The sequence below is a fragment of the Sus scrofa genome, chromosome 3 (assembly GCF_054392235.1).
Source record: "Sus scrofa isolate SSC_HxYL_T2T_F1_AM1 chromosome 3, Sscrofa_HxYL_maternal_Yorkshire_Landrace_v2.0, whole genome shotgun sequence".
Lineage (NCBI taxonomy): Eukaryota > Metazoa > Chordata > Mammalia > Artiodactyla > Suidae > Sus > Sus scrofa.
Genome location: NC_139385.1, coordinates 38750431 through 38775612, shown reverse-complemented (window position 1 = coordinate 38775612; position 25182 = coordinate 38750431). Strand labels below are relative to the sequence as shown.

Sequence of the window (25182 nt, the reverse complement as noted above, 5' to 3'; positions counted from 1 at the left end):
CTCTGACGGCCAGGCTCTGCTCATGCTGAAATGCTGCTAGCCCCCACCCCACCCTGTCCCCACCTGGGTGTTGCATGCTCAGCCTTCAGGAAATCCTCCCTGACCCCTGTCACCCTGGTCCTCTGCTATCATAGCATTTATCACACCATTATGTCATGCTTCCTCCTCTGGTGTCCCAACCAGGCTGGGCTCCAGGAAGATGGGAACCGGGTCGGTTGGGTATCATTAACACCATGTGTTGCGGATGAGAGTGCAACCTGAGTTCATTAGTCTGGCTCCCTCGCTATTGGCTGTGTGACCTTAGGGAAGTAGTTTAGCCATTGTGAGGGACAGTTTTCTCATCTCCAAAAATGGAGATAGTAGCACTACAGAATAGGATTGTTGAAAAGCGTAAGGCAATTCACATACAAGTACTCGATACCAGCTGGCAAAGAGTAACCACTCAGCATGTGCTAGCTTGTAGTTAGAGGCAGTAATAGGCAACTGATAACATTCCTGTGTAATGAGTTTCTGGGAGTTCCCCAGTGGCCAGCAGTTAAGGATCAGGCATCATCACTGATCATCAGGTTTGGGTCACTGTTGTGTAGGTTCCACCCCTGGCCCAGGAACTTCCACAGGTGCAGCCAAAAAATAAAATGAGTTTCTATATCCTTAATGCCTGAGGCAGGAGGACGTTTGTTCACTCTTTAAAATTTGTCCCAAACCTGTAAGCAGTGACACACCAGTAGTAATGAGCACACTGAGTATCCACATTTTGATTTCTAAACACCATTCTTGGATCCGGTGTTGCCGTGAGCTGTGGTGTAGGTCACAGACACGGCTCAGATCTGGCATTGCTATGGCTCTGGTGCCCTCAGCTTCAGCTCCAATTCGACCTGCAGCCCGGGAACCTCCATGTGCTGGGTGTGCAGCCCTAACAAGACAAAAAATAAACACCATTCTCCAGGAAAAGCAACGAGGGGGTCCTTGGAGCAATAGCTGGAGCAAATAGAAGGGGAACCTGCACAGTCTTACTGTGTTGGAAAGAACAAGCACAAAGATGTTGGATTAGTGTCCGTAACACAGGACCTGGCTTGACTAGGCTTCACGGGCTAAACTGACGGAGGGGAGTAAGAAATTGACCAGAGAGAATAATGTATTAAATATAGAATATTTTAAAGGTCCGTGAGTCTCAAAAAGGGCGGGGAGGAATCTCTTATTTACCGAGGAATGGCAGTTAATTAACTCAGATAATAGATAATGACAGAACTGAGAAAAAGCACAATTTTGCAAACACCTATGTAACCCATCCAGGTAAGAATGATGCTAAAACCATTGAGTGAAAGGTTGATTGAGAACAGGATATTCACATGATCTTAATGGATCACCCCCAGAGAGTCTCTATTAATTACAAATGGAAAACGGTACCATTCCCTGGAGAAAGAGGACACACACCATCTTGATCAAGTGATCAAGCCCTCACATCACCAATAACGACGTCCACTGATTGGCATTATGTGCTTCTGCTGTGATACAAAGGTAAGAACATTCTGCTAAAAACTTTAACCTGAATCTAATGGGGGAGTGGGGAGTGGGAGGAGGCGGAGGCGGCGGGCTCTTCAAAAGAAATTGGAGCGAACAAAAGATAAAGTGCGACTTGGGGGTGGAGCCCTATTTGGAACAGCCGAGTAAATGAATAGTGTGCCAACAATTTTGCAACAATGTCAAATCTCTCGGGTATGAAAATGGCACCGATGTCATGTAGGATAACGCCTTTGTTCCTAGGAGATACCTACTAAAGTGCTTGGGATAGATCTCTGCAGCTCAATTTTAAAAGGAACAGAAACGCCTCAAGCTCCCGACCACAGGATTTGCGGTACACACGCCCTCTCGCTGAGATTTATTTCGCGCAGCTGGAGGATCAGATTGGGCGCCTCGAGGCGGAAATACGCAACGGCAGTTTCCGGTGACCGCAGAGGCGTCCAAAGCAGCAGAATGGAGGAGGTACCGCACGGTGAGCGCGCGGAAGCGGGGGTTGGGGGAGTGGCGGGACTGACAAGACAGGAGCCACTTGAATGGTGATCTTTTCTCCGTGCAGACTGTCCCGGGACCGGCAGTGCCCAGGCGGGTCGAGGGGCTTCATGTCAGGGGTGTCCGAACCAGCGGCTATGCGCTTCTGGAGCTGGTGCCGCGCCGGACCCGGGTAAGCAAGGGCGCGACTTGAACAGGAAGGGGACATCGCTGTCCCGGAAGAGGCGGGGCGTGTGGGTGGGGGTGGTTATGGGTTGGGGACCTGAAGGTTGAGTGACAGGGGCAGGGCCCAGGGAGGCGAAACGAGGAAGCGTCTTCAGAGTAAGGGGCGGGGCTTTAGGAATGAGTGACAGGAGCGAGACCCAGAGGGGCGGGGCACTTTAAAGGCGGGGAACATTGGGCGGATGGCTTCTGATACCTTGTCTGGGTGGAATCCAGAGGGGTTTTAGCAGGGCTGCCGGTGAGGGGTGGGTGGGGCCAGAGGTTTGAGTGACAGTAACTAGAAGTGGTCGGGAGGAGGCGGTCACCCCAAGGAACCGGGAGTGATTGAAGTTGGGTAGTTAGGGCTTAAATCTTAGCTTCACCAGCTGCTCTCTTTGGACAAACTTTTCCTTCTTTTGAGGAGCGATTCTTCCATTAATTCAACAAAAGTACGTGTCAATCACTTGAAGGCGCGGTGCTCCATGCTGGGGAATCAGTTGTGAAAGAGGTAGATGAGATCACTAGGGAAAGTGTGTTTAATAGGGGAGACCCACAGTAACCACATCAGCACAGTAGTAAATACTGCGAAAGAGAAACTGAAGAGTGAGAGCCTACTGAGATCTTAAAAAGCAGGCTAGGGGAAGAATTTTGAAGGAATTCAAAGAGAGACGCGGGTTTGATTCTTGGGACCACTGCACATAGTGTGACTGTGCAACAGTCTTAACCTTTTTGAGCCTCCATTCCCTCATCAAAAATGGAGAAAAAAATAGGAGTTTCTGTCATGGCTCATCGGAAACAAATCCGACTAGTATCCATGAGGACGCTGGTTTGTTCCCTGACCTTGCTCAGTTGGTTGCGGACCTGGCGTTGCCATGAGCTGAGGTGTCTGTCGCAGACATGGCTTGGATCCCGAGTTGATGTGGCTGTGGTGCAGGCTGGCAGCTGCATCTCCAATTCGACCCCTAGCCTGGGAACTTGCATATGTCACGGGTGGGGCCCTAAAAAGGACAAAAAAAAAAAAAGAAAGAAAAAATCAAGCATTGTGTTTAGGATTTGAAATGGGATGAGATAGTGAAAGCATAGTAAATGATAGTCATCTGTGACAGGTACTGATTAAGTGCCTGCAATTTGTCAATTTCTCAGTCTTGGCACTACTGGCGTTCAGGGCTGGGTAAATCTTTGCTATGGGGCATCTGCCCTGAACACCGCAGGACACTGAGCAGCATCCGTGGCCTCTAGTCACTACACGCCAGCAGCACATCCTTTCTGTGACAACGAAGAGACGTACCCTGGTGGGGTCTGCCCCAGGTTGGGAATCACTGCTGTATCTATAGCTCTGCCTTGGAGCAATAAGTAAGGAAATATGAGAGGGGCCAGTAGCATTTTTTTGGTAGCACTGTTACTGCCATTGGAGAGGTGCTGTTTCACGCCCAATCCCTTGAAATAGCCCGAGAACTTAGCTCCTTCCAGCCCATTGGAAGAGTGGAGACTGAGTGGGGGGCTTGGCCCTCTGAATTGCTTTCTTTGCAGCCATAGAGGAAATCAAAGAGAAAATGAAGACCGTGAAACACAAGATCTTGGTGCTGTCTGGGAAAGGCGGCGTGGGGAAAAGCACCTTCAGCGCCCACCTGGCCCACGGCCTAGCGGAGGATGAGAACACGCAGGTAGGCCCCTCCGGGAAGGCTGGGAGCAGCTCCTGTCTGAGGGCTCAGCATGGCTCGCAGGGAGTGAGAGTCCGTTGAAGAGACCTCTGGGGAGAGAAGGAGGAAGTGTAGCAGTCAAGCAGCAGAATGAAGGATTTCATCAAGGTCTGCAGCCATGGTCGTGGGTGGCAAGTGTCCGTTTCTCTTGGCCTGCAGACGATTTAAGTTCAGACCTTTTTCTATTAACCCCCGTTGGTCTTTTTTTAGGCCAAGGGTCTGCAAACTATAGCTCGTGGCCAAATCCAGCCCATTTCCTGTCTTTTTATGGTCTGTGAGCTGTGAACGGTTGTTTCATTTATAAATGGTTGGTTTTATAGTGTTATGTTAACACCTATGTGTTATCCTCGATTTTGCCCACAAAGCCTAAACTACCTTGCACTTGACCCTTGAAGGGAACACTTGCTGACCCCTGAACTAGGCCATTCACGCACACCACGTACACAGAGGAGCAAGATAACACATTTGCCAAGGCTGCCTTCGGGATTGCAGCCTTAGTAAAGAGTGTGGTGGGAGAGGAAGAAAAAGGTACCAACCTGTTTTTAAATGCAGGTGAGCCATTGGGACTTAAGACGGTTTTGCACAGATCTTAAAACCTGATCCGAAGATTCACTTTGATGACCATTTGAAACTTAATAAAACCGTGAATACTGCAGTTTTTTATTTTTCTTTTTAAAACACATTCCACCTTTTTGATTTTTGCCAAAATGAAGTTTTGCTCACAGTTCAGTTAAAATACCACATACCAGAATTGCTAGAGAGGCATGGATGTCTCTTAAAACTCACAGCCCAACATGCTGAGCCCTGAAATGAGGGACTTCTCAAGGACATTCGTTGCCGCTGTGGCCTGGGGAGGGGGCCAGCCACACACGCTACATGAATTGCCAAACCAATGTATTTTTTTTTTTTTTCCATCAGAGCCCCATTCGGGCCTGTAGACAAGTTCTGTGTCAGGTAGAAACAATTCCATTTTGTTCACATTGAAAGCCATTCCCAACCATTCCAGTGCTTTTCATGGTCTTGGCGTGTGCTGCTTTCATACATTTATTTATTTATTTATTTAGTCTTTTTAGGGCCACACTTGCCACATATGGAGGTTCCCAGGCTAGGAGTCGAATCGGAGCTGTAGCTGTTGCCCTACACCACAGCCACAGCAACGCTGGATCCGAGCCTCGTGTGCAAGCTACACCGCAGCTCACGGGAACACCAGATCCTTAGCCCACTGAGCGGAGCCAGGGTTCAGATGCACAACCTCATGGTTCCTAGTCGGATTCGTTTCCACTGCGCCACAACGAGAACTCCCATTTATTTATTTATTTATGGTCTTTTTACCTTTTCTAGGGCTGCTCCTGTGGCACATGGAGGTTCCCAGGCAAGGGGTCTAATTGGCACTGTAGCTGCCCGCCTACGCCAGAGCCACAGCCATGCGGGATCCAAGCCGCATCTGCGACCTACAGCACAGCTCACCACAACACCAGATCTTTAACCCACTGAGCAAGGCCAGGGATCGAAGCCGCCACTTCATGGTTCCTAGTCAGATTCGTTTCCATTGCGCCACGATGGGAACTCCTGTTTGTTTAAGATGCTACTAGAAGGGACATTAGAGGTATGTTTAATTTGATATTGAAATTTCAAAACTGCCACATGGTGCCAGTTATATTTTTTTAACTCTAAAAGCTGGATAAATGTCAGTGCTTTCTTTTTGAGTGAGAGAAGCCATCTTATTCCAGTGTGAAATAGCATCCAGAGTTCTCAGTAACATAAAGACTGATTCTTCCACAAAAACCAAGTAAAGCCAGCTACAGTGGGCAAGGGAATCAAGCCTACCATTCCTGCCTGCCCTTGACACACACACACACACACACACACACACACACAGATACGAAGTGGCTCCTGAGATATCTCACCAAGGACTCCAGGAGTACGTTTTTTAAATCATTGGGTTAAGGAGTTCCCTGGTGGCCTAGCAGTTAAGGATTCGGCATTGTCAGTGCTATGGCTCAAGTTCAGTCCCAGGCCCAGGAACTGCCATATACTGCAGGTGCTGCCAAAAAAAAAAGAAAAGAAAAAATTTAAGAAAGTAGAGTTTGCTTCAGGGGTCAGCAAACTTTATGTAAAGAGCCAGAGGGTGGAGTTCCCTTGTGGCTCAGCAGGTTAAGGATCTGATGTTGTCACTGCTGTGGTTCCGGGTACAGCTGTGGTGCAGGTGAAAGCCTAGCCTGGGAACTTAGGCGTGCTGCAAGTGTGGGGGAAAAAAAAAAAAAAAGAATAAAAACCAGGTGGTAAATATTTTAGGCTTTGTAGGTTATACAGCACTTTTTTTTTTTTTTTTAGGTTATATAGTTTCTGTAGCAACTATTCAGTTCTGTCCTTGAACATGAAAGCAGCCACAGATAACCTATAAACAAATCAGTGTGGCTATGTTATAGTAAAACTTTGAATTTCATACAATTTGAATTCCATATAATTGTCATGTCTTGAAATAAAAGTACTCTTTTTTTTCCAACACTCTAAAAACCTAATAACCATTCTTAGCTGTGGGCTGTACAAAAACAGGCAGCAGGCTTGGTTTGGCCCCTGGGTTGTAGTATGTTGGCCCCTGGTTTGGTTTGTGGCACCCAAAGCACTAGTGCTGGCTGGGGAAGGACTTTGGAGGAGGAGCGGGAGGTGGGGCAGCGTGGTCTTCCTGGGACGGAGAAGAGGCCGGACTGGGTGATCTGGAAAGTGTGGTGTTGCTCTCACTCCCTTGGGTTCCTGAATTCCTCTGTGCGCTCGTTTCTTTTCTGATCCTTTTGTGACATGTGGAGCCACTCTAGTTGGCCTCTGCCACGGACGTGGGTCACTCTGGAGTCCGGTATCTGTTACCCAAGGTGTGCCCTCAGGATTCAGGACAGGAGAAAGGTGACTGGCAGGGGACAGCTGGACAGGCTCCTTGGAGGAGGCGGCCTCTGGACTCTAGTGGGGCAGAGGGACTGTGGCAGGAGGAGACAGAGGTGCAGAGCCGGCACTGCCCGGGCAGACAGGTGGGCAGTGTGGGGCCGCCACTCAGGCGAAGGAGCCCGACCAGGAGGCTTTGATCGCCCCGGGAAGGCAGTCCAGCGGGAACGGGGTATGACTTGAGCTGAATGTGCGATTGCATGGCGCCAGAGGGCACGTAAGCCCGCAGGAGGTGATGCTCTGGTCTCCATGAGAGGCTTCAAGGACACAGCTAGGGTGGTGCCAGAACGGATGCCAGGAAACAGGACAAAGCTGGGAAGGTGGAGCAGCCAGGCCTCCGACTCAGAATAGGGAGGGTCAGGACTCCAGCTGAGCATGCAGGGCAGGAGGTGGGCGCAGCTTAGCATGGTGGCCAGGAACACCTGCTGTGGAGTCTGCCCACGATCACGTGCCGACTCCTCCCATGCCACTGCTGTGACCTTGGGTGGTTATCCGCCTCTGCCTCAGTTCTCTCATCTGTAAAATGGGACTCAGGGCTGAGCAAGATGATGTGTGTAAGTGTAAAATGCTTAACAGTGCCTGATGCACAGGAAGCGCCCCCAAAATGTTCCCAACAGCCCCCGTTGTTACTACCGTATGCCACTGCAAGGTCCTGCTAACCATATGTCCCAGGGGCTGTGACCTGGCCCTTTCAGGCTTCCTGTTGCCCCTGCCACTGTAAGAAAGGGAATGACCTCTGCTTTGGAAATAATGAGTCTGTAGCCCACCCAGTCTGCAGGGCTGAGCAGGTTCAAGATACCACTTGCCGATCCATCCTTCTGTTAGCAATCTCTTGGTCTCTGAGGCTCAGCTTTGTATTGGCCAAGTGGCTGGCCAAGAAATGTGTTTTCTGAAATGATCCATGGTACCCAGAATAATCTTTGCTTTTAGAAGCTGTCAGGCATCTTCTTAAACAGCTGGAGATGCTCTTTAACTGGGTCGGCTGCAAGGAGCCGCTTGGAATCTGAAGCTGTTTACACAGACCCATGTGCTTCCGTGTAATTATGTCCTGAAGCCCTACTGTGCGCACGTCCTGACTGCAGCACACTGAGGGGGGCACACGGCCTGCTGGAGACAGGCTAGAGGAGCTGGGTGTCTTTGGGCGCTGGTGTTTAACAGAAACGTCAGCATGCACGAAAGTGTATCTTCCCCGAATACCTGCTCAGGACAGAAACTATCACTGTCTGCCGGGGGCACCCGGGGTAGGCACAGAGCTCACACGGAGGGTCTTGCTAATTAAAGCCAAGTGGCATGCGCGCGCACCCTACATTCAGTGGGATGGTACCGACCACCCGTCCTTTTCTCCTGCCACCTGGTGACGGTTCATTACCCACTCCCAGCAAGGCTGTTCCATGGCAGCGCTCAGGCCGGCGGGTGTCTGACAGTTCATAAGGGGCCTCGAGTCACAGGGTAGCCCCTGACTGCTCGCAGGCAGGCCGGGGAGTGTGCAGGTTGGGGTGAAAAGAGGAGCCTGCGTGGTGTTGACCTGAGCCTGGAGATGACCCAGCATCCCGTGCCTTCTTTCCGCTGCAAGAGCAGCTCCCGAAAGTTACAGCTGACCCTCCCGCCTGTGATCTGAAAGGCTCACCGTCACTGAAAGAGTCACACTGGGGGCTTCAGGGCTTGTAGACTTGAGCGCTGGAAGGGGCCTAATGACCTCCTGAAACACTGGCTTCATAGATGAGCAGCTCAGACAGAGCTGGCAGGAGAGGGCTCCTGTGCCAAGTGACACGCCTCGGAGCGCCTAGAATTAAGATGAGAGGCCGCTTCCAGTGACCTCTCAAGGGGAAGCATGGGGCGCTGGGTAGGGAAACGTGGATCCTGACAGCCCTGCCACACCTGTTCAACCATTTTCTGGCTGGGAAGAGGTGTGGCTGGGCTTCCTCTTCTCATCAGGCTTCTGGCACCTTCCACAGAGAGTCTGTGAGGATTAATGCAGGCACGTGTCTCCCAGCTAGGGGTCTCTAAGGTTCTCTGGCTTCCCTGGAGCAGAAAGGGAATGCGTCGGACGGGGCAGCGGCAGGATCAGCAGGGAGTCTGAAGGGGATGGCACACGGCCACTGAGAGAGTGGGGGTAGCAGGAATGTGCCGCGGCCTTTTCGGGTCCCACCACGGGGGTGCGAGCACGTGATTGTTTCTTGCATCACTTTGCCCAAGATATCCCCTTGGTCATGGGGCGTCGGTGGCCAAGGTGGCAGGAGGGGGGGTGTCCTCAAAAGGAAACTGATTAAAGTGGCCCCACGAGAGAGACTTTCTAGACTGAGGGGCTAGAGACCTGAGAGTGTTGATGAAGGGTCTCGTTAGTGTCGCAGTGGTGGTGTAATTTCCCAGGTCGTGGGGCTCTGATGTAAGACGCTGGATCCTCAACACGCATCCGCCTAAAGCATCTGCCAGGCCTAGGACGTGGGTCTAGAGGATGAGCCTGGTTCTGCTGCACTCTTCCCGGGGTCCAGCAGGGGGCGCGCGAGGCCAGCAGGGATCGGAAGGATGAGCCGCCCTCCTGACCACGCTGTGAGGTCCTGTGAGGACCGCGGGAGGTCAGGGTTTCTGAGAGGCCTGAAGGAAGCCAGAAACGAATTGAGGGCAGTTAAAAAGCTACCCAGACCTGCTGTACTTTGGATCTCAGATGGGAGAGCGTTCAGGATGAACACAGCTGAAGGCTGTCCCAGACCCTTTCATTTTTCCCGCCTGGAGAGCAGGGCGTTTGGGGTAGAAGGAGTCATCCACGCCCCATGTTAACCAGCACAGAACTCGGGTAGCTGTCCTCAGGTTTGGCTTCTTTTTTTGGAAGTGGAGGCCAAGTCATTGTTAACCTTTAGCATCAAAGGAAAACGGAGCTTGGTCCGAGCCCAGCTGAGGATCCACTTTGGCCCTCGCCAGGCCCCAAGGCTCGCGGGAAGAGCCCTGGTGCTGGAGTCTGGAGACTTTGGTTCATGCCCCAGCTCTGCTCCCTGCTCATTGAACAAGCCTCTGGGCCTCTCTGAACCTCCGTTTCCTCTTCTGTGAAGCAGGGATAGTGATCTTTGCACACACACACACATACACACCAGCACAGGGTTAAGGGCCAAGTAGACAGTGCCTGGACCTGAATCTTGAAGGGACCTGACACCCATAAGATCCCCCTGGCAACAGGGCAGACTCAGGGCAGCTGGGGGGGCGGGGGGTGTCGAGGTCCTTTGCCAAGTTCTCATCAGGAGTCGAGGCTGTGTCTCCTGGGCCCGGAAGGTCAGCCTGACTCCCTCATGAGGTCATCTGGTCCCGGTTTGACCCAGCTTCCTGCATCCTCTCCTGCCCTCCTTTCCTTGGAACCCCGTCCAGGGACTCTGCGCCCAGTCACCCCCTGCTCTGTCTCTTCTCGTCCCCCAGGTGGCTCTCCTAGACATTGACATCTGCGGGCCGTCGATCCCCAAGATCATGGGACTGGAGGGAGAACAGGTAATGGCTTCGTGAAAAAACGTGGCGGGGCTTTTTTCCCCGCAGCTGTAGCCCGGAGCTGCTGACCCTCTGCCAAGGGCTTTTACCTGGATGAGATGCCATTGGGTAAATGCTCACTGGTCCCCCTGTCTACCTGAACCATGGCCGTGAGTTCGGAGGGGGCAGGATCACACTTAAGTTCATCCAGACTGTCTGAGAAGTGTTCGTTTCCAGGCCTTCGCAGAGGGGAAGGGAAACAGCATGCGAATGCACAAGTCAGACTCGGAAGCCTGGCGCAGCCTGGGGAGGCTAGGCCAGGGCTCGCCAGAGGGCTGCACCCTGGACTCAAGGGGATAGCTCGGCCCTTGCGGTCACTGGAGGGCAAGTGAGACGGCAGGGCAGGCTAGTGACACAGGTGGGGGCAGAGCAGCAGGTCTCCCTTCTAGGTGGCACGGAGCTGACCTAGAGGGGCTCTCTGGGGGGCACTGACACAAGGCCAGAGGGCAAGGCTGTCAAGATGTGTTCATTCTCTGGTGTTCCCGCTGTGGTGCAAGGGGATCGGCGGTGTCTTAGGAGCCCTGGGACGGGGGTTTGAACCCCTGTCCAGCGCAATAGGTTAAGGATTGGCATTGTTGCAGCTGTGGCTTAGATCACAACTGCGGCTCTGATCTGATCCCTGACTGGGGAACTCTATATGCCTCGGGGCAGCGAAAAACAAAAAAAAAACAAAAAAAAAGATTGGTTCTTTCTTTACTGCGTGCTGGGTTCAGAGGCCAGCAAGACAGATATAGACTCTGCTGTCGTGGGAGGGGCAGGCGATAGATAATAGGACGCTGAGCAGAGTGAGGGGACAGAAGGGTGGGGCAGGGGGAGCTGCTCACAGGGAGGGGCGGCAAGGGCACCCTGCCCAGACAGCCCAGAGGAGGGCACTTGGGGCAGGGCAGCCTGGGCAGGACTGCTGATGCAGGACGGTCCTCACACCCTCCCTACAGGGTCCCCAGGGCCAGGGCACAGTGACAGGGTAGCAGGGAGTGGCCAGGGGCAGAGGGGGCCAGTCCCTGGGGGACCGCTTCGGATGGCGCAGGGCTCGAGGTCCGCTTCTGAGCTGCTGGGGAAGGGCTGACACCGAGCAGCAGGGTCACGGCTGTGACCGCGTGGCCAAGGGCAGTGAGCTCCGCGGCACACGCCCCCTCGGCACGGGGACCGCTACTGTTGGTACGTGCAGGTGCTTCTCACTGTGCCCGTTCTGAGTCGTTTATAAACACTAAATGCCAAGCGGTGAGAAAACCAGGAGCTCCACGCTTGTCCTCTCCTGTGCTTTGGGCCCTCGTGTTTACCCTCTTTCAAGACCAGTGACTTAGAGAATGAGTATTAACAGGAATGAGTGGGGGTTTCTCCTTAAAAGTATGACTTTAAAGCCAGTGACGAAGGACCATGTGTCATCTGATAAATGTTTCTATGGAGTGTGGGGAACAGGCACATCCATGGTCCCCTAGGACGGGGGAAACCTGGGGATGAGGGGCGATGCTTATGGGGTGCAAGGTATCTTCTTCAAGTAAAAATATCCTAAAATGTCCAATTCTGTCACTATCCTGAAGCCATTTAATTGTACATTCAAATGGGTGAATTACATCTCAGTAGACTATTTTTAAAAAGTTAATATTTCATCAAGAAAATAGACTGTGTTTTGGTTCCTGTGTTGCTTGCAGCATAGTGTCTAAGACTGATGTGTAATTGGAAGTTGTTGCATAAGTTCCAGTTTCCCAATAAAGCGTCAGTGCAGACTTGAACCCTGGCAGTTCGTGAACACCCACGACGAAGGAAGGGCTGGGTCTTGAAGCAGCGCCAAGCTGTTGGGTGACACCCCCGCCCCATTTCTCATCCCCCGGGGGCAGTGGTGCAGTCAAGTCACTGAGGCGGGTTCTGTGTCCCAGTTCCCTCAAGGTGGCCCCTGCGCCCCTGGTCTCGTACAGAGGCCGCCTCGCTGCTCCACCCTCTGCTGCAGCTCCTGCGCAGCCCCAGCCCATTGCTGTCACACTTTTAAAATAGCGAAAATTATATTTAGACTCTGATAACTTTGGTTCCCTGACTAGATGTCTAAGCAGGGCTTCAAAATAATCCGACCTGGCAGGGAGAAAGCACGTGAATTCTGCCACCCAGCACCCACCACCCACCGGCCACCGCTCGGGCCTCCCAGTGCTCATTCCCTAGGAAGGACTTGGCAGTAGTGCCGAAGACAACAGACGGTCTTCTCACTGGAAACTGCGTGTGAAGCATGACCAGGGTGTGTCATTTCTCACTAACGGGCACTGGCTTCTTCCACACAGGTTCACCAGAGCGGCTCGGGCTGGTCTCCAGTGGTGAGTGCTCCCCTCTGCCTGCTCTTCACTGGGGTGGGCACGGGCCTGGCGGGCCGCATTTTTCTCAACCCAACTCTGTGTGTCAGTCAGCAACTACTTTTGGAGGCACTTGGCTAGTCACAGGGAATCCGGTTATGACCAGGGACCAGCAGACTCCATCTGTCAAGGCTCAGAGAGCAAATATTTCCAGTTTGTGGGCCACACAGTTGCCGCTATGGTAGCTCGAAAGTAGCGACATGCAAGCGAACGACCGTGGCTGTTTTCCCAGAAAGCTACGTCTAAAACCAGAAGGAAGGCCATAGTTTGCCAACCCTGGTCAGACAGTCAAGGAAATGATGTTTACTTCAGCTGGGTTCACTGTCAGTGCCGCAGAGGGTGGTCTGGTGCCTCTTTCAATCCCCCTGGTAGCCTCTTTTTTTAATGGGGGGGGGGTGGTTTGAAGATTCATAAGACTGAATATTAAGTAGTAATTTTTTCAGCCAGAGCTCAGACAAAAGACAGGGAAGTGCCTTGCCCTGTGGTTTTAAGTAAAACGTTTCTTGCATCATCCTTTGCAGTTCTTGGAAGACAACTTGGGGGTGATGTCGGTGGGTTTCTTGCTCAGCAGTCCTGATGACGCCGTCATCTGGAGAGGACCAAAGAAAAATGGTTTGCTGCTTTGCTTTGTCTCTTACTGCGTCCGCCCAAGGGCAGAATCGCATCCTGTCCTGTCAGGATGGCCTTGTAGAGTAGTATTTTTATTGCCACTGGTTGCCTCTTCACGGGTTGAAGAGAGCCAACAGAAATAGCAATTTCAGGAGTTTCCACTGTGGCACAGTAGGTTAAGGTCCTGGTATTGCTGCTGCCATGGTGTGGGTCACAGCTGTGGCTGGAATTTGATCCCTGGCCCAGGAACTTTTGTATACTGTGTGTACAGCCAGAAAAAAAAGAGTTCCCATCATGGCTCAGTGGTATCAAACCCACCTAGTATCCATGAGGACACAGGTTCAGTCCCTTGGCCTTGCTCAGTGGGTTAAGGATCTGGCATTGCTGTGAGCTGTGTTGTAGTTTGCATACTCGACTCGGATCTGGCATTGCTGTGGCTGTGGCATAGGCTGGTAGCTACAGTTCCAGTTCAACCCCTATTCTGAGAATTTCCATATGCCATGGGTTCAGCCCTAAAAAGGCAAAGAAATACCTATTTTAGGAATTCTCCTGTGGCTCAGCGGGGTAAGGATCCCCCATTGTCACTGTAGCAGCTCAGGTCGCTGATGTGGTGTAGGTCTGATCCCTGGCCCAGGAACTTCCACATTCCACAGGCGAGGCCAAAAAAAAGAAAAAAAAATCTTAAATAATTTTTTAAAATTTTATTGGGATATAGTTGATTTACGATGTTGTATTAGCATCATGTTTACAGCAAAGAGGATCAGTTATACTTAAAATTTTTTTCTTTTTAGGGCTCCACCTGCGGCACATGGAAGTTCCCAGGCAGGGGTCAAATCAGAGCTGCAGTTGCCAGCCTACACCACAGCCACAGCCACTTGGGATCTGAGCCGCATCTGTGACCTGCACCTGTGACCTCTACCTCCGTGACCTACAGCTCACGGCAACGCTGGGTCCCTGACCCACTGAGCGAGGCCAGGGATTGAACGCACATCCTCATGGATCCTAGTCAGGTTCCTTACCACTGAGCCACAACGGGAACTCCTATACATAAACATTTTATAATTTCCTATCACTTGCGGGTTTTTCTCTCTTGGAAACCCGCCTGACCCTGAGAGTATTCCTCCTGTGGTTCTGTGTTCATGCGTGTCAGAGGGAGGATGTGAGGGGAGATGGGTGGCAGGTTGAGGGGGCTCAGAGGCTGCAGGTGATGACTGGAAATGCCGTTTTGGGCAAGGTCCCTCAGCCTCAGAGCTGCTGACCTTCTCAGCCAGGTGACTGCTGGCTGGGGACGGGGTGGACGGTGCTCCAGTCACAGGGTGTTAGGGTGTTAGCGGTTCCCCGGCCTCTGTGCCCTAGAGGCGAGCAGAACCCCCACCCTGATGGTTGCCCAGCACCACTGCTCTAGGCGTAGACGGGCTGGACCCCCAGAGCACAGCCGTGCGTCTGGAAAGAGTCAGAGGGACAGAAAAGAGAGGCAGCCTGCGGCGTGTCTCCTCGCAGGCATGATCAAGCAGTTCCTCCGAGACGTGGACTGGGGGGAGCTCGACTACCTCATCGTGGACACCCCGCCCGGGACGTCGGACGAGCACCTGTCGGCCGTGCAGTACCTGGCCGGGGCGCACATCGATGGGGCGGTGCTCATCACCACGCCGCAGGTGAGCGAGGCCGGCGCCTGCCAGGAGCCGTCTCCGTGGCTCCGCAGCACACCCTGCTTGGCATCTGCAGAACCCTGGCGCTTCGCCCGGGCACTGTCAGCTGACCAGGGGGCATTCCACAGGGGGGAGGGGGGAGGGGGGAGGTTTGTCTGCAGGTTAAACAAGAGTGGTTCAGAATCGCCTTTTAATTTCCCTTCACGTAGCCAGTGACACCTTGGTGCTGGTATAACTCAGCCCGTTCCCTGGACTCATGCCACCTTCCTGTGCTCATGCACTGGGTACCCCCGTCCCCACTGCTTCCCTCCGCTCGCTCTGGAACAAGTTGGGAACTCCCCCCAGCTTTCCACGACACCAGCCTGGGCCCAGACGGGCCTCTCCATAAGCTGCTGTGGGCCTGGCGCTTTCCTGGACAGTGCACAGCTCCTCCTGGAGCAGTCAGAGGCCCTATGCCGAGAGGGCAGCCGTGAGCAGGTGTGCTCGGGCCTGTGCTGTGCTTTGTTGTTACTGCTGTGCTCTTCGCAGGTCTCAAGAACCTTCCATCTTAGGGGGTTCTCCTCAGTTATACTTCTCGGTAATCTCCCACCCCCACCCCGCTCCCCGGCTCCTAAGAAAGCACAGACCGGGGGCTGGATCTCAGGCTACGTCTGAATCTGCGTCACCCTTCATGCTCCATCCAGCCTGGTTTAGGAGAGGACAGAGCACCTTCTACGCGCAGCCCTGGACCCGGCACCAGAGCAGGAAAACAGGCCGGTCCTCCCTCCTGGCGTGCACGTGTGTGACGCCAGGTCGGTGGGGGACACGCTCAGGGCCACGAGAAGGTGCCTGGGTGTTGGGGGGGCAGGATTCAGATCTGCCGGCGCCCCTGCTGCGCCATGGGCAGGGATCTGGGGCACATGGAGGAGCAGGAAACACTTAAGTGGAGTGAATTTGAAGCGGTCCAGATCCGGTAATCCTTATCTTCTTGTCCACGAAGTGTGCTCATGATAACTGAGATCAGAGGTTGGCAGGCTTTTCTGGGAAGAGCCAGAGGGAAAGTTTCAGGCTTTGTGCCTCCCACGGTCTCTGTCACAGCCCCTCAGCTGTCCCGCTGGGGGGCAAAAGCGGCCAGAGGACACACGCAGAGGCGTGGGCCCCGCCGGGTTCCAGCAGAACTTGATTTACAAAGCAGGCAGCCCACGGAGCCCACAGGCCCTCCCTGACCTCATCCGCAGTGGGCTCGGCCGGATGTGGAACATGGGGCTGGGGTCGAGGGTCGCTCTCCTGTCGATGCAGGTCCCTTTGATGTTCTGCAGCTGCAGGTTATCCTTCGAGGCTTCTGGAAAGTCAAACAGCACCTAGAACAGGGCCCCACGCGGTCAGCACGTGTGACACACTCACAGGGGCCCTGGTCTCCGGCGCTGCCCCACTCGGACCTTGTCCTCCTGAGGCTCCAAAGCAGCCGGGCTTCTTGAATCTCCACAGGAGGTGTCACTCCAGGACGTGCGCAAAGAGATCAGCTTCTGCCACAAGGTGAAGCTGCCCATCATCGGGGTGGTGGAGAACATGAGCAGCTTCCTCTGCCCCCGCTGCCAGGTGAGGTTGCCCCGCCAGCCCCATGGAGGCTGCAGCGGGAATGCCCCCCCCCCCCTTTCGGGACGTGGAGTCGGAGTTAAAATCTTCTTTTGCTGATTTCGTGAAAATTCCGACTTTCACACGCAAAAGAGCCATTTTTAAAAGTTTCTTTAAAATGGGGTTCCTTCCTATGATCCTGCACCCACCTCAGGAGTCCTCCCCCTTTTAATTTGCCCTCCAGAAAGAGTCTCAGATCTTCCCGCCCACGACCGGGGGGGCGGAGGTCATGTGCCAGGACCTGAAGATCCCGCTCCTCGGCAAGGTGCCTCTGGATCCGCGCATAGGTGGGTGCAGCGCCGCCGCCGCAAGGGGCTCCCCACCTCCTCCGCTGAGAGGAGCAGAGGAACAGGGGCCCCCGGGAGGAGGCAGGCCTGGAAGGGCGGAGAAGAGATGGTTGGGGGCGCCAGGCACAGGGAGGGCCCTCAGGGGTCCCCCAAGGAGCGGGGCGAGCATGAGAGGGGCGCCGTCCTCACAGGACTAGGTTCTGACATGAAAGTCAAGGCCAGGATCAGCCTTGAAAACCCCGAAGGAGGTGCCCTGCTCCCCACCGCCCGTGGCCTGTCTACAGGAAGCCCAGCCCAGCCCTGCTCGCGCCTGCTGCTCTCGTGAGCACCCCTTCAGGGCCCGCTGTTCTGCTCTGTGCTCCGAGTCCCCAGTCCCTCGAGGTGCTGCTCTGTGAGCACACAGGGGACGAAGGCAGGGTGATGAGGGCCCCCCACTCTTTTAGCGACACCCCCACTGCCAGACTTTTGTTTGAACCTGAAGTCAGACATGCCTGAGGGGGGTCGACAGAGACAGACAGGAGCACAGAGCCCAGGTGGGGCCTGTCCCCAGTCCTCAGTCCTGAGGGGCTTGGCGCGTGGCCACTGTGGGCACCGGGGCTGAGGCTGAATGCGGCGGCAGCGGGGAGAGGGTCAGTTAGGTCAGGGTCGGGGCGCTGGAGTGGAGAAGAAGGGACACAGGGCAAGTGACAGGGTTTGATGTCTCATGTCCATGCCGCCCAGCGTGAGGCAGCGGGGACATGGGGACAGCACCCGAAAGCACGCACACAGGAGGTGCCGTCGCGGGGAAGGCGGGCTCCCTCCTGGGCACTGTGGAGGCTCTGCAGGCTGTGGCGAGGGGGTGCCTGCCTTAAGGTGGCCTGGGAATCACCCCGACCATCCAGGGAGGCATTTCCTGAGACCCCGCCTCGCCTGTTGCCTCGTCCAGAACCCTCCTGGCTGGGGTTGCCCCGCGGACTAGAACCCTCCAGCCGCTTCTTCCGCCTTTCCGAACGCCGCGAGCTGTGGTTGCATTGACTGCCGTGGTGCAGCGTCCCTCGTGCTCGTGGGAGCAGGTGCTCCTCGCGGAGGCGCGTGATGTGTGGGTGACAGGGTGGGCAGTGGCAGCCGGGCACGGCCACCGCCATCTCCCTCAGGCCTCAGAGCACCTGACGGGACAGAACGGCGGAGCCCAGGCTGCCAGTGGCAGCTTCGGGGCTCCGTTCCGAGCTGAGACTGAGTGCTGTCGAGCGGGCGAGGCCTCACGAGAGGACACCCACGTCCCCAGACCTCCCCTCTAGTGGAAAGCACAGGGAGCGAGAGGAGGGACCGCCGCCGAGCACCTGTAGGCGCTACAGAAAGTCGTACGGGGCTGAGGAGGTCACCCACCTTCCGCAGCTGCTTTTGTCCAGGAGGGAACAGCCATGTTCCTGGGAACAGAGGGGAGGGTCCCTCTGGGGACATGTGGGCAGAGGAGCTGCCAGTCTCTAGCACCAAGGTCCTTGGCCTCCCTGGCCCCACAGGCCCCTGGGGCCGCCGCCCAGCCCTCCACCAGCGCTGCTCCGCTGCCAGCTCTGAGCCTGGAGGCCTCCATCTGTCAGGTGGGGACAGTGACGGAGATGACCGCGGGGCTGCCGGGTGGAATGAAAGGTACAAGCAAAGGCCCGGCAGAAGGCCGTGCCCCAGGCGCTACTTGCAGAGAGGCAGGAAAGGGGGGTGTGTGTGGGGGTGACCAGCACCTTTGTAAGGGGAGGACCAGCAGTGAGAGGACATGGGGCAAAGATCAGAAGAAAGTGGCCCCACATGTCTGCTGTGGGACCTGTGACTTCCTAGCCCTGGGCCACGTGGGGCCCCACTCTGCCCTCCCCTCTTGGCTGTCCCTGCCCACTGGGCAGTGCACTAGGGAGTAGCTGGGGGTCGTGGAAGCGCTGCTCCCGCTTCTCCAGCAGGGCTCAGTGTGCACGGGGGTCGACCCAGGGTCAGACAGGAGGGGGCACACCGCCTGCCTGAGGCCCCCGCCTTGTGCTCACCTGGACACGAGACAACCTGTACGTCCACGGGAGGCGCCGGAGTGGACAGTCCAGGGACCGGCTAGCAGACGACGGCTGTCCGCGTGGGGTGCCCTTCCAGATAAAATCACACACGGAGAGAGCGGTGGCGCAGCATGTGTGTCATGCACACCCAGCGTTATTTCTTAAATACGTGGTTTGTGTACCTGCTGCATTTGCGTCCGTGCAGTAGTTCTACCTGCAGCACTGGCAGCCCCCTTTGAACGCAGCCTTCCCGTATAACCTTTTGTCCTCCATGCCTTCCCCACGTGCATTCCTGGTCTCGCCAGAGGATGCCTTGATCTGTACATGCAGGTTCCTAGGCCCACGCAGCCACTGCATCCGTTCTGTACGGGGCCCTGGAACCTGCATTTGCCACACGCCACCCAGATGACTCGTAGGCACACACACTAACCACACAGCCAGGCTCGGGTCAGGGTCCCCTCTGGGCGGGGGGGAAGCAGGTGCGGTCCTCAAGCCCCCAACTTCCTGTCTCAGCTTCCTCCGCCGTTACGAGTGAGGTGGGCTCAGGAAGGAGCATCCGTGTCCCGGGCCCAGAAGGAGCCCCGAGTTCATGTCACCACTGGTTTCTTCATGGATTTAATTTTCTTTCACTTCTTTCTTTAAGCTAAGAGTTGTGACAAAGGACAGTCTTTTTTGGTCGAAGCTCCGGATTCACCAGCCACCCTGGCCTATAGAAGTATAATCCAGAGTAAGTGGGACCCCACATGGCCCTGGGGCTAGAAAGTGACACAGATGAGCAGAGTGGGCTGGGTGTGGGCAAATCCCACTGGGGATCATAAGTGGCCACGGGCACGCAGCCTCGGGCAGGGGCGGGGGGCAACGGGGGTAGCAGCGTCTGGGGTGAGCCCTCAGCCCAGGAGAACAGGCGTCTTGAAAAATCTCCCGGTACATCAGCGCCGTGAGCTACCGTGGTTTAAAGCCACAGGGTGAAGTTTGTGGTGCAGGAAAGGAGAGTGGGGGAAAAAAAAGCACAGTGAGCTGAACCAAACCCATGTGCAGGCCCCGTTCAGCCAGCAGCAGGTCAGAGGCCTCAAGTTTAAGGCAGAGGTGTCAGAAGAAAAGCTTTAGACTCCTGGCTGGCGGCTGAGTTCTGAGCCCGTGACCTGGGGTCAGGGGGCGATAACACCATTCCTGATCTGCACCGTGAGGCTTCCAGCTCTGCTCAGACACCACGGGTATTCGGCTCACGTGCAAAGATTCAGGGCATCAGCCGAAAGGGAGCTCTAGGGGGCATGAAGCCGCCTGGGGACTCCACCCCATCTGGACGCACCCCCGCCAGCACAGGCCAGGCCCCAGGGACCCCTGGAGGGGCTGCCAAGTGCCCGCGCTTCTGTGCCTCCGTCTGTCTTGTCTTCCAGGAATCCGGGAGTTCTGCGATCTGCCTCCGCCTGAAGGAGCGAACCACGTCGCCTCCTGAAGGAGGAAGGGTGTCCGGGGCACAGGCAGCGCATCCATCCCCCGAGCAGCCTGGGGAGAAGGTGGGGCGGCACAGGCAGGAAGGGCCCAGCCCCGGGCATGGCGTGGAGAGCCTTGCAGAGACTTTACTCGTCGTTCCCTGAGCACAAGCTGTACAGAGCCGTGTTTACAGACGTGCCATTTAGAAAATAAAAACCTCTCAAGCCTCGGCCCCGAGGCCTGCTCCACGGGAAGACCTCCTGCCTGCGGGTCCTGGCGCTCGTCTCTGTCGGCAGCTCGACCGCAGAACCTCCCCCTCGAGCCCCTGCTGTCTCGGAAAATAAGCCTAAAAAAGAACCACAGAGATAAAGAGATGAATGTGTGGCCTCACTGCCGACACACAGTCACGCTGTCAGGGAGCCCGTGCTCAGAGAGAGGAGGCATTAAAGTGACGACAGAGCCCCCCCACCCCCGAGGCCAGTGCATGAAGCGCGACCAGGCATAGTCACCCTCGGAAAAGCCCTCGTCACCCACAGCATCAGACCTGGGGTCAACACCCTGTATGGTAATCCATGTCCCCTATACCCACTAGTTTCCAGCATCAAACAAGACAATTTACAGGGTTTTAAAAATTACATAAAAAGGAGTTCCCTCTGTGGCTTAATGGTTAATGAACCCGACTAGCATCCATCAGGACATGGGTTCGATCCCTGGCCTTGCTCAGCGGGTTAAGGATCCGGGGGTGTAGGTCGCAGATGCGGCTGGGATCTGGCCTTGCTGTGGCTATGGCATAGGCCGGCGGCTACAGCTCTGATTCGGCCCCTAGCCTGGGAACCTCCATCTGCCAAGGGTGCAGCCCTAAAAAGAAAAAAAACAAAAAAATTACGTAAAAAAGAAGATGCAAACTCTAGGATGATGCTCATCGCCCTGAGGTGCTCACTCTGTCTGAAAGACACAGGACCCTGAGCAGCTGAGGGAAGAGTAAATCCCACTTCCCATCTTCCTCTGGCCAGCCCCCTCCCATTCCCATCACCCCCCACCCCACCCCTGCACAGGGTGGAATCTGCACCTGTTCCACGCCTGGTGGGGCGGTCCCCTCTGAAGGGCCACGACGCCACACCATCGCCCGGGGAGGCCCTGGACAAGCCTGCCCAGACCACAGGCAGCTGAGCCCAGGGAGGCCTTGCTTCCCCGAGCCCCCAGCCCGGTCACCACCCCGACCTCCCCCGCTTACCTAATGCTTGTGAATCTCCAGCCCCTCGAGTCCAGGCTTCTGAAAGTCGCTTGGACAGGCCTGCGAGGGAAAGAGGGAGCCCGGCTTTCTGTCTCACATGAGCATGGCTTGACACTGCCCGTTCAAGCCCAGAGCAGACCCACAGTCAACTGAGAGCCTGTAGGACTGGTCGCTCAGGGTCTTGGCATAAAGCTGCTCTGTTCACATTTAAGATGATTCAAGCCATTTCCAGATGCGTTTGGTCAAACTGAAAAGATCAGTTTCTCAGAAAGTCCCCTGTGGTGCAGGGGGTTAAGGATCCAGCACTGCCACAGCTGTGGCTTGGGCTGCCCATTGATCCCTGGCCCGGGAACTTGCACATGCCGTGGGTGTGGCCAAAAAGATAAAAAATAAAAGATCTATTTCTCACTTCTAGAACTACGGCTGGGCTTTAAATTTTTTTTTATGGATCTTAACATTCTAGCTAAAAAAAAAAAAAAAAAATCACTTAAAAACAACGGCAGTCACAAAAGGCTAAGTACTGTACAATTCCACTTGTGGGAGGTCCCTTGAATGGCCCGATTCATGGGCACAGAAAGTAGAGGGTGGGTGCCAGGAGCTTGGAGCAGGTAGAGCATGGGGTACTCAGGTACAGAGTCTCGGTTTGGGAAGACGAAACAGTTCTGGTAACATGAAAAAGTGGCTATACTGAATTACACACTTAAAAATTGTTAGGATGATACAGTTTTTTGTTGTATGTATTTTAGACACAGATACACACCCCACACCCCCTAACGACAGCAGCCTGGCTGACAGGGGAGACATCAACAACGGCAGCTGCCCGCAGGCCTCCTGGAGACCCGGAGTCCACCTTCGGTCACTCACCGTCTGGAACACCGTCTGAGACAGAAAACTGGCTGTGATTTTGCTGATGTCACTCTCGCCTCCCATCTTACACAGGACGTAGCCATACAGGTTGGCAGCCTGGAGAGAGATCCCGGCTATCACGAGGGCCTGCACACAAAGCAAAGGCGGTTTTTCTAAAGCACATCCTGAAGTGCTCCCCCCACACCAAGTCTGCGTGTCGGGCCCACGCCTGGGGGCAACAGCCAACCTTGACGGAGCGCTTACAAATACGCATGGACACCCCTCATCAACAGGAACCCGAGAGGCTGGTGCCCTAACAGTCCCGTTTTACCGGGAGGACGTGGAAGCCAGAGAAAGCCCAAGTTGCCTGAGGTCCCAGAGCTGCCGTGAGGCTGAGCCTGGATCCCGACTCCAGAGCCCACGAGTTTAATTCTACTGCCTGTGGATATTTCATTTCCTCATTGAATGAACCAGATTGTGGCAGTGAAACGTGGTAGCTTGGAAAGAAAACTCCAGATCCCTAAGACTAGATTGTTCCCACCGAAAGAGGGTTCCCGATCCACGGCAGGAAGTCATCCAATTTTTCTAAAGACCCCTCTCTCGGTGGCATTGTTCAGAGCCAAAAGCTGGAAACAACCATGGGATTGTCCCGTCCATGGATAAATGGATGAACAAAACGTGGCCTATCCGCACAATGGATTATTACTCAGCCATTAAAAAGGAAAGCAGCACTGGAGTTCCCGTCATAGCGCAGTGGTTAACGAATCCGACTAGGAACCATGAGGTTGTGGGTTTGATGCCTGGCCTGGCTCAGTGGGTTAAGGATCAGGCATTGCCGTGAGCTGTGGTGTAGGTTGCAGACGCAGCTCGGATCCAGTGTTGCTGTGGCTCTGGCGTAGGCTGGCAGCTACAGCCCCGATTAGACCCCTAGCCTGGGAACCTCCATATGCCGCGGGAAGTGGCCCTAGAAAAGACAAAAAGGCAAGCAGTACTGCCATGGCTACAACATGGATGATCCCTGAAAACATGAAGAATTCAGTCCCACAAGCCCACATACCACATGATTCTTTTATAGAAAATGTCCAGAATAGCCAAATATACAGAAACAGAGACATCAGCAGGTGGCTGGGGGTGACGGCTCAAAGGGCTCAGGGTTTCCTTTGGGGGGGATGAAAATACCCTAAAACGGTGATGGGTGCACAACCCTGCGAACAGATTAGAAGCCACTGAACTGCACCCACGCCTGGGTGCACTGCCTGGTGTGGGAATTCCACCTGAATAAGGCCGTTCCATCAGTCGTCAATCAACCACTATCCAAAACCCTCTCCCACAGGCAGCGGGTCTGTCCAGACGCCAGAGGAAGGTCGCCTTACCAGCCACTTGAGCTTCAAGGAAAACAGGGAGCTGAAAAAGAACACGATCCAAATCATCGGGCAGATGATGAGGCCAAGCCAGAAGACCCTCGCTTCCGCCTCCGTGGCCGCCACGTGATGCGGAGACACCTGTCGCAGGAAAGTGACCAGGTTTCAAAACCTGCGGAAATGGCCGCCACCGAACGCGCTCCGATTTTCCGTCATGTCACGCGCACTTGGGCCACATGTGACTTGGAGTGGGGTGCCAGCGGCAGTGGGCTTTGTGGGCACGGCGGGGTCAGACCACACAAAGCTCAAAGGAAACCCACAGAAGCTTCCCCCGGCTGTTCTCCCACCTCCAGCTTGACACCTGTCAGTGGAATACCTTCCTGGCTTCAAAAATCCAGTGGCTTTTCCCGTCTTCATCGATCTGGTTCCACCAGCGAAGGCCCACCATGAGTCGACCCGTCACATTCTGAGGAAGAGGGACCAGACGCCTCTCAGCAGCCGTGGGCCAAGAAAGAGGCCTCGTCTTTTCACCGATGAATAAAATACAAGTCACCAATTCAGGCTGAACTTGCAGGGGGAGCGGGCAACTGAGCCGAGGTGCTTTCTCGAAATCAGAAGGCTTCTAATTTTTGGTTAAACTTACCTCAGAAAGGACAGACTCCCTCAATGTATTCGTGTGTATGTGTGTGTCAACATATATACACCATATAGAAATTCTAAATATGTTATATACACACACGCACACATCATATGTAAATTTTACAGAAAATCCTAAGCCCTATGGGGTTGTCACCCTTATATGGTACATGATTCAAGCATGACAGTGGACACCGAGAAGTCACTTATTCAACTCAACGATGTATTTTTTTCTCTATTTTTATGAGACATCAGCTCAGTATTTTTTTTAAACGACTTTGTTATAATGGGACTATTACCCCATTTATCTTTCTTTTTTACTAATTATAGTTGATTTACAGTGCAGTGCCGATTTCTGCTGTACAGCACAGTGACCCAGTCATACGCATATATATTCTTTTTCTTATATTAACTTCCATCACGTTCTCTCTCGAGAGAGGATAGAGTTCCCTGTGCTGCACAGCAGGACCTCACTGCTCATCCATTCTAAAGGCAATAGTTTGCATCTACAAACCCCAAGCTCCCCGTCCACCCCACTCCCGCCCCCGTCCCCCTGGCAATCACAGGTCTGTTCTCTGTCTGTGAGTCTGTTTCTTTTTTGTAGATTGGTAAATTTGTGTCATATTTTAGATTCCACATGAAAGTGATATGTGTTTGTCTTTCTCTCTCTGACTGACTTCACTTAGGATGAGAGTTTCTAGTTGCATCCATGTTGCTGCAAATGGCCTTTCCCAGCATTTGCTGAGAGCCTCTCTTTTTCCCATTGTAGTCTTAACTCCTTTGTCAATGATTCATCAACCGCAGGT

The 25182-nt window shown here is 54.3% G+C and overlaps 2 protein-coding genes across 9 annotated transcripts in view; one reads left to right on the top strand and one right to left on the bottom strand.

Moving 5' to 3' along the window:
- The first annotated feature begins 1937 nt into the window (after positions 1–1937).
- Positions 1938–25014, top strand: NUBP1 (NUBP iron-sulfur cluster assembly factor 1, cytosolic). Of its 3 annotated transcripts, XR_014839482.1 has the most exons (12): positions 1952–1993; positions 2078–2182; positions 3742–3875; positions 10254–10322; positions 12629–12661; positions 13219–13309; positions 14807–14961; positions 16423–16533; positions 16754–16856; positions 19509–19592; positions 20263–20864; positions 22280–25014. XR_014839482.1 is itself a non-coding variant. In NM_001243382.1 (11 exon segments), coding segments are annotated over 11 exon segments (963 nt in total). In that variant the 5' UTR covers positions 1938–1974; the 3' UTR covers positions 20322–20548.
- The window catches only part of TVP23A (trans-golgi network vesicle protein 23 homolog A), a 46596-nt gene continuing 33294 nt past the window's right edge, over positions 11881–25182 (bottom strand). The window contains exons 4-11 of one of the 6 annotated variants that reach the window (XM_085017609.1): positions 24117–24206; positions 23753–23881; positions 22398–22526; positions 21534–21593; positions 19048–20645; positions 18863–18955; positions 18222–18426; positions 11881–13286 (exon numbers count right to left, since the gene is read on the bottom strand). In XM_085017609.1, coding sequence (XP_084873735.1) covers positions 21534–21593; positions 22398–22526; positions 23753–23881; positions 24117–24206 — 408 coding nt within the window. In that variant the 3' untranslated portion in view covers positions 11881–13286; positions 18222–18426; positions 18863–18955; positions 19048–20645. Of the gene's footprint in view, positions 13287–14913; positions 15975–16161; positions 16296–16373; positions 16944–17134; positions 17510–17765; positions 18002–18221; positions 18427–18862; positions 20646–21533; positions 21594–22397; positions 22527–23752; positions 23882–24116; positions 24207–25182 lie in introns of those variants that run through there. The other 5 variants (XM_085017610.1, XM_085017607.1, XM_085017608.1 and 2 more) reach the window with 5 other exon arrangements.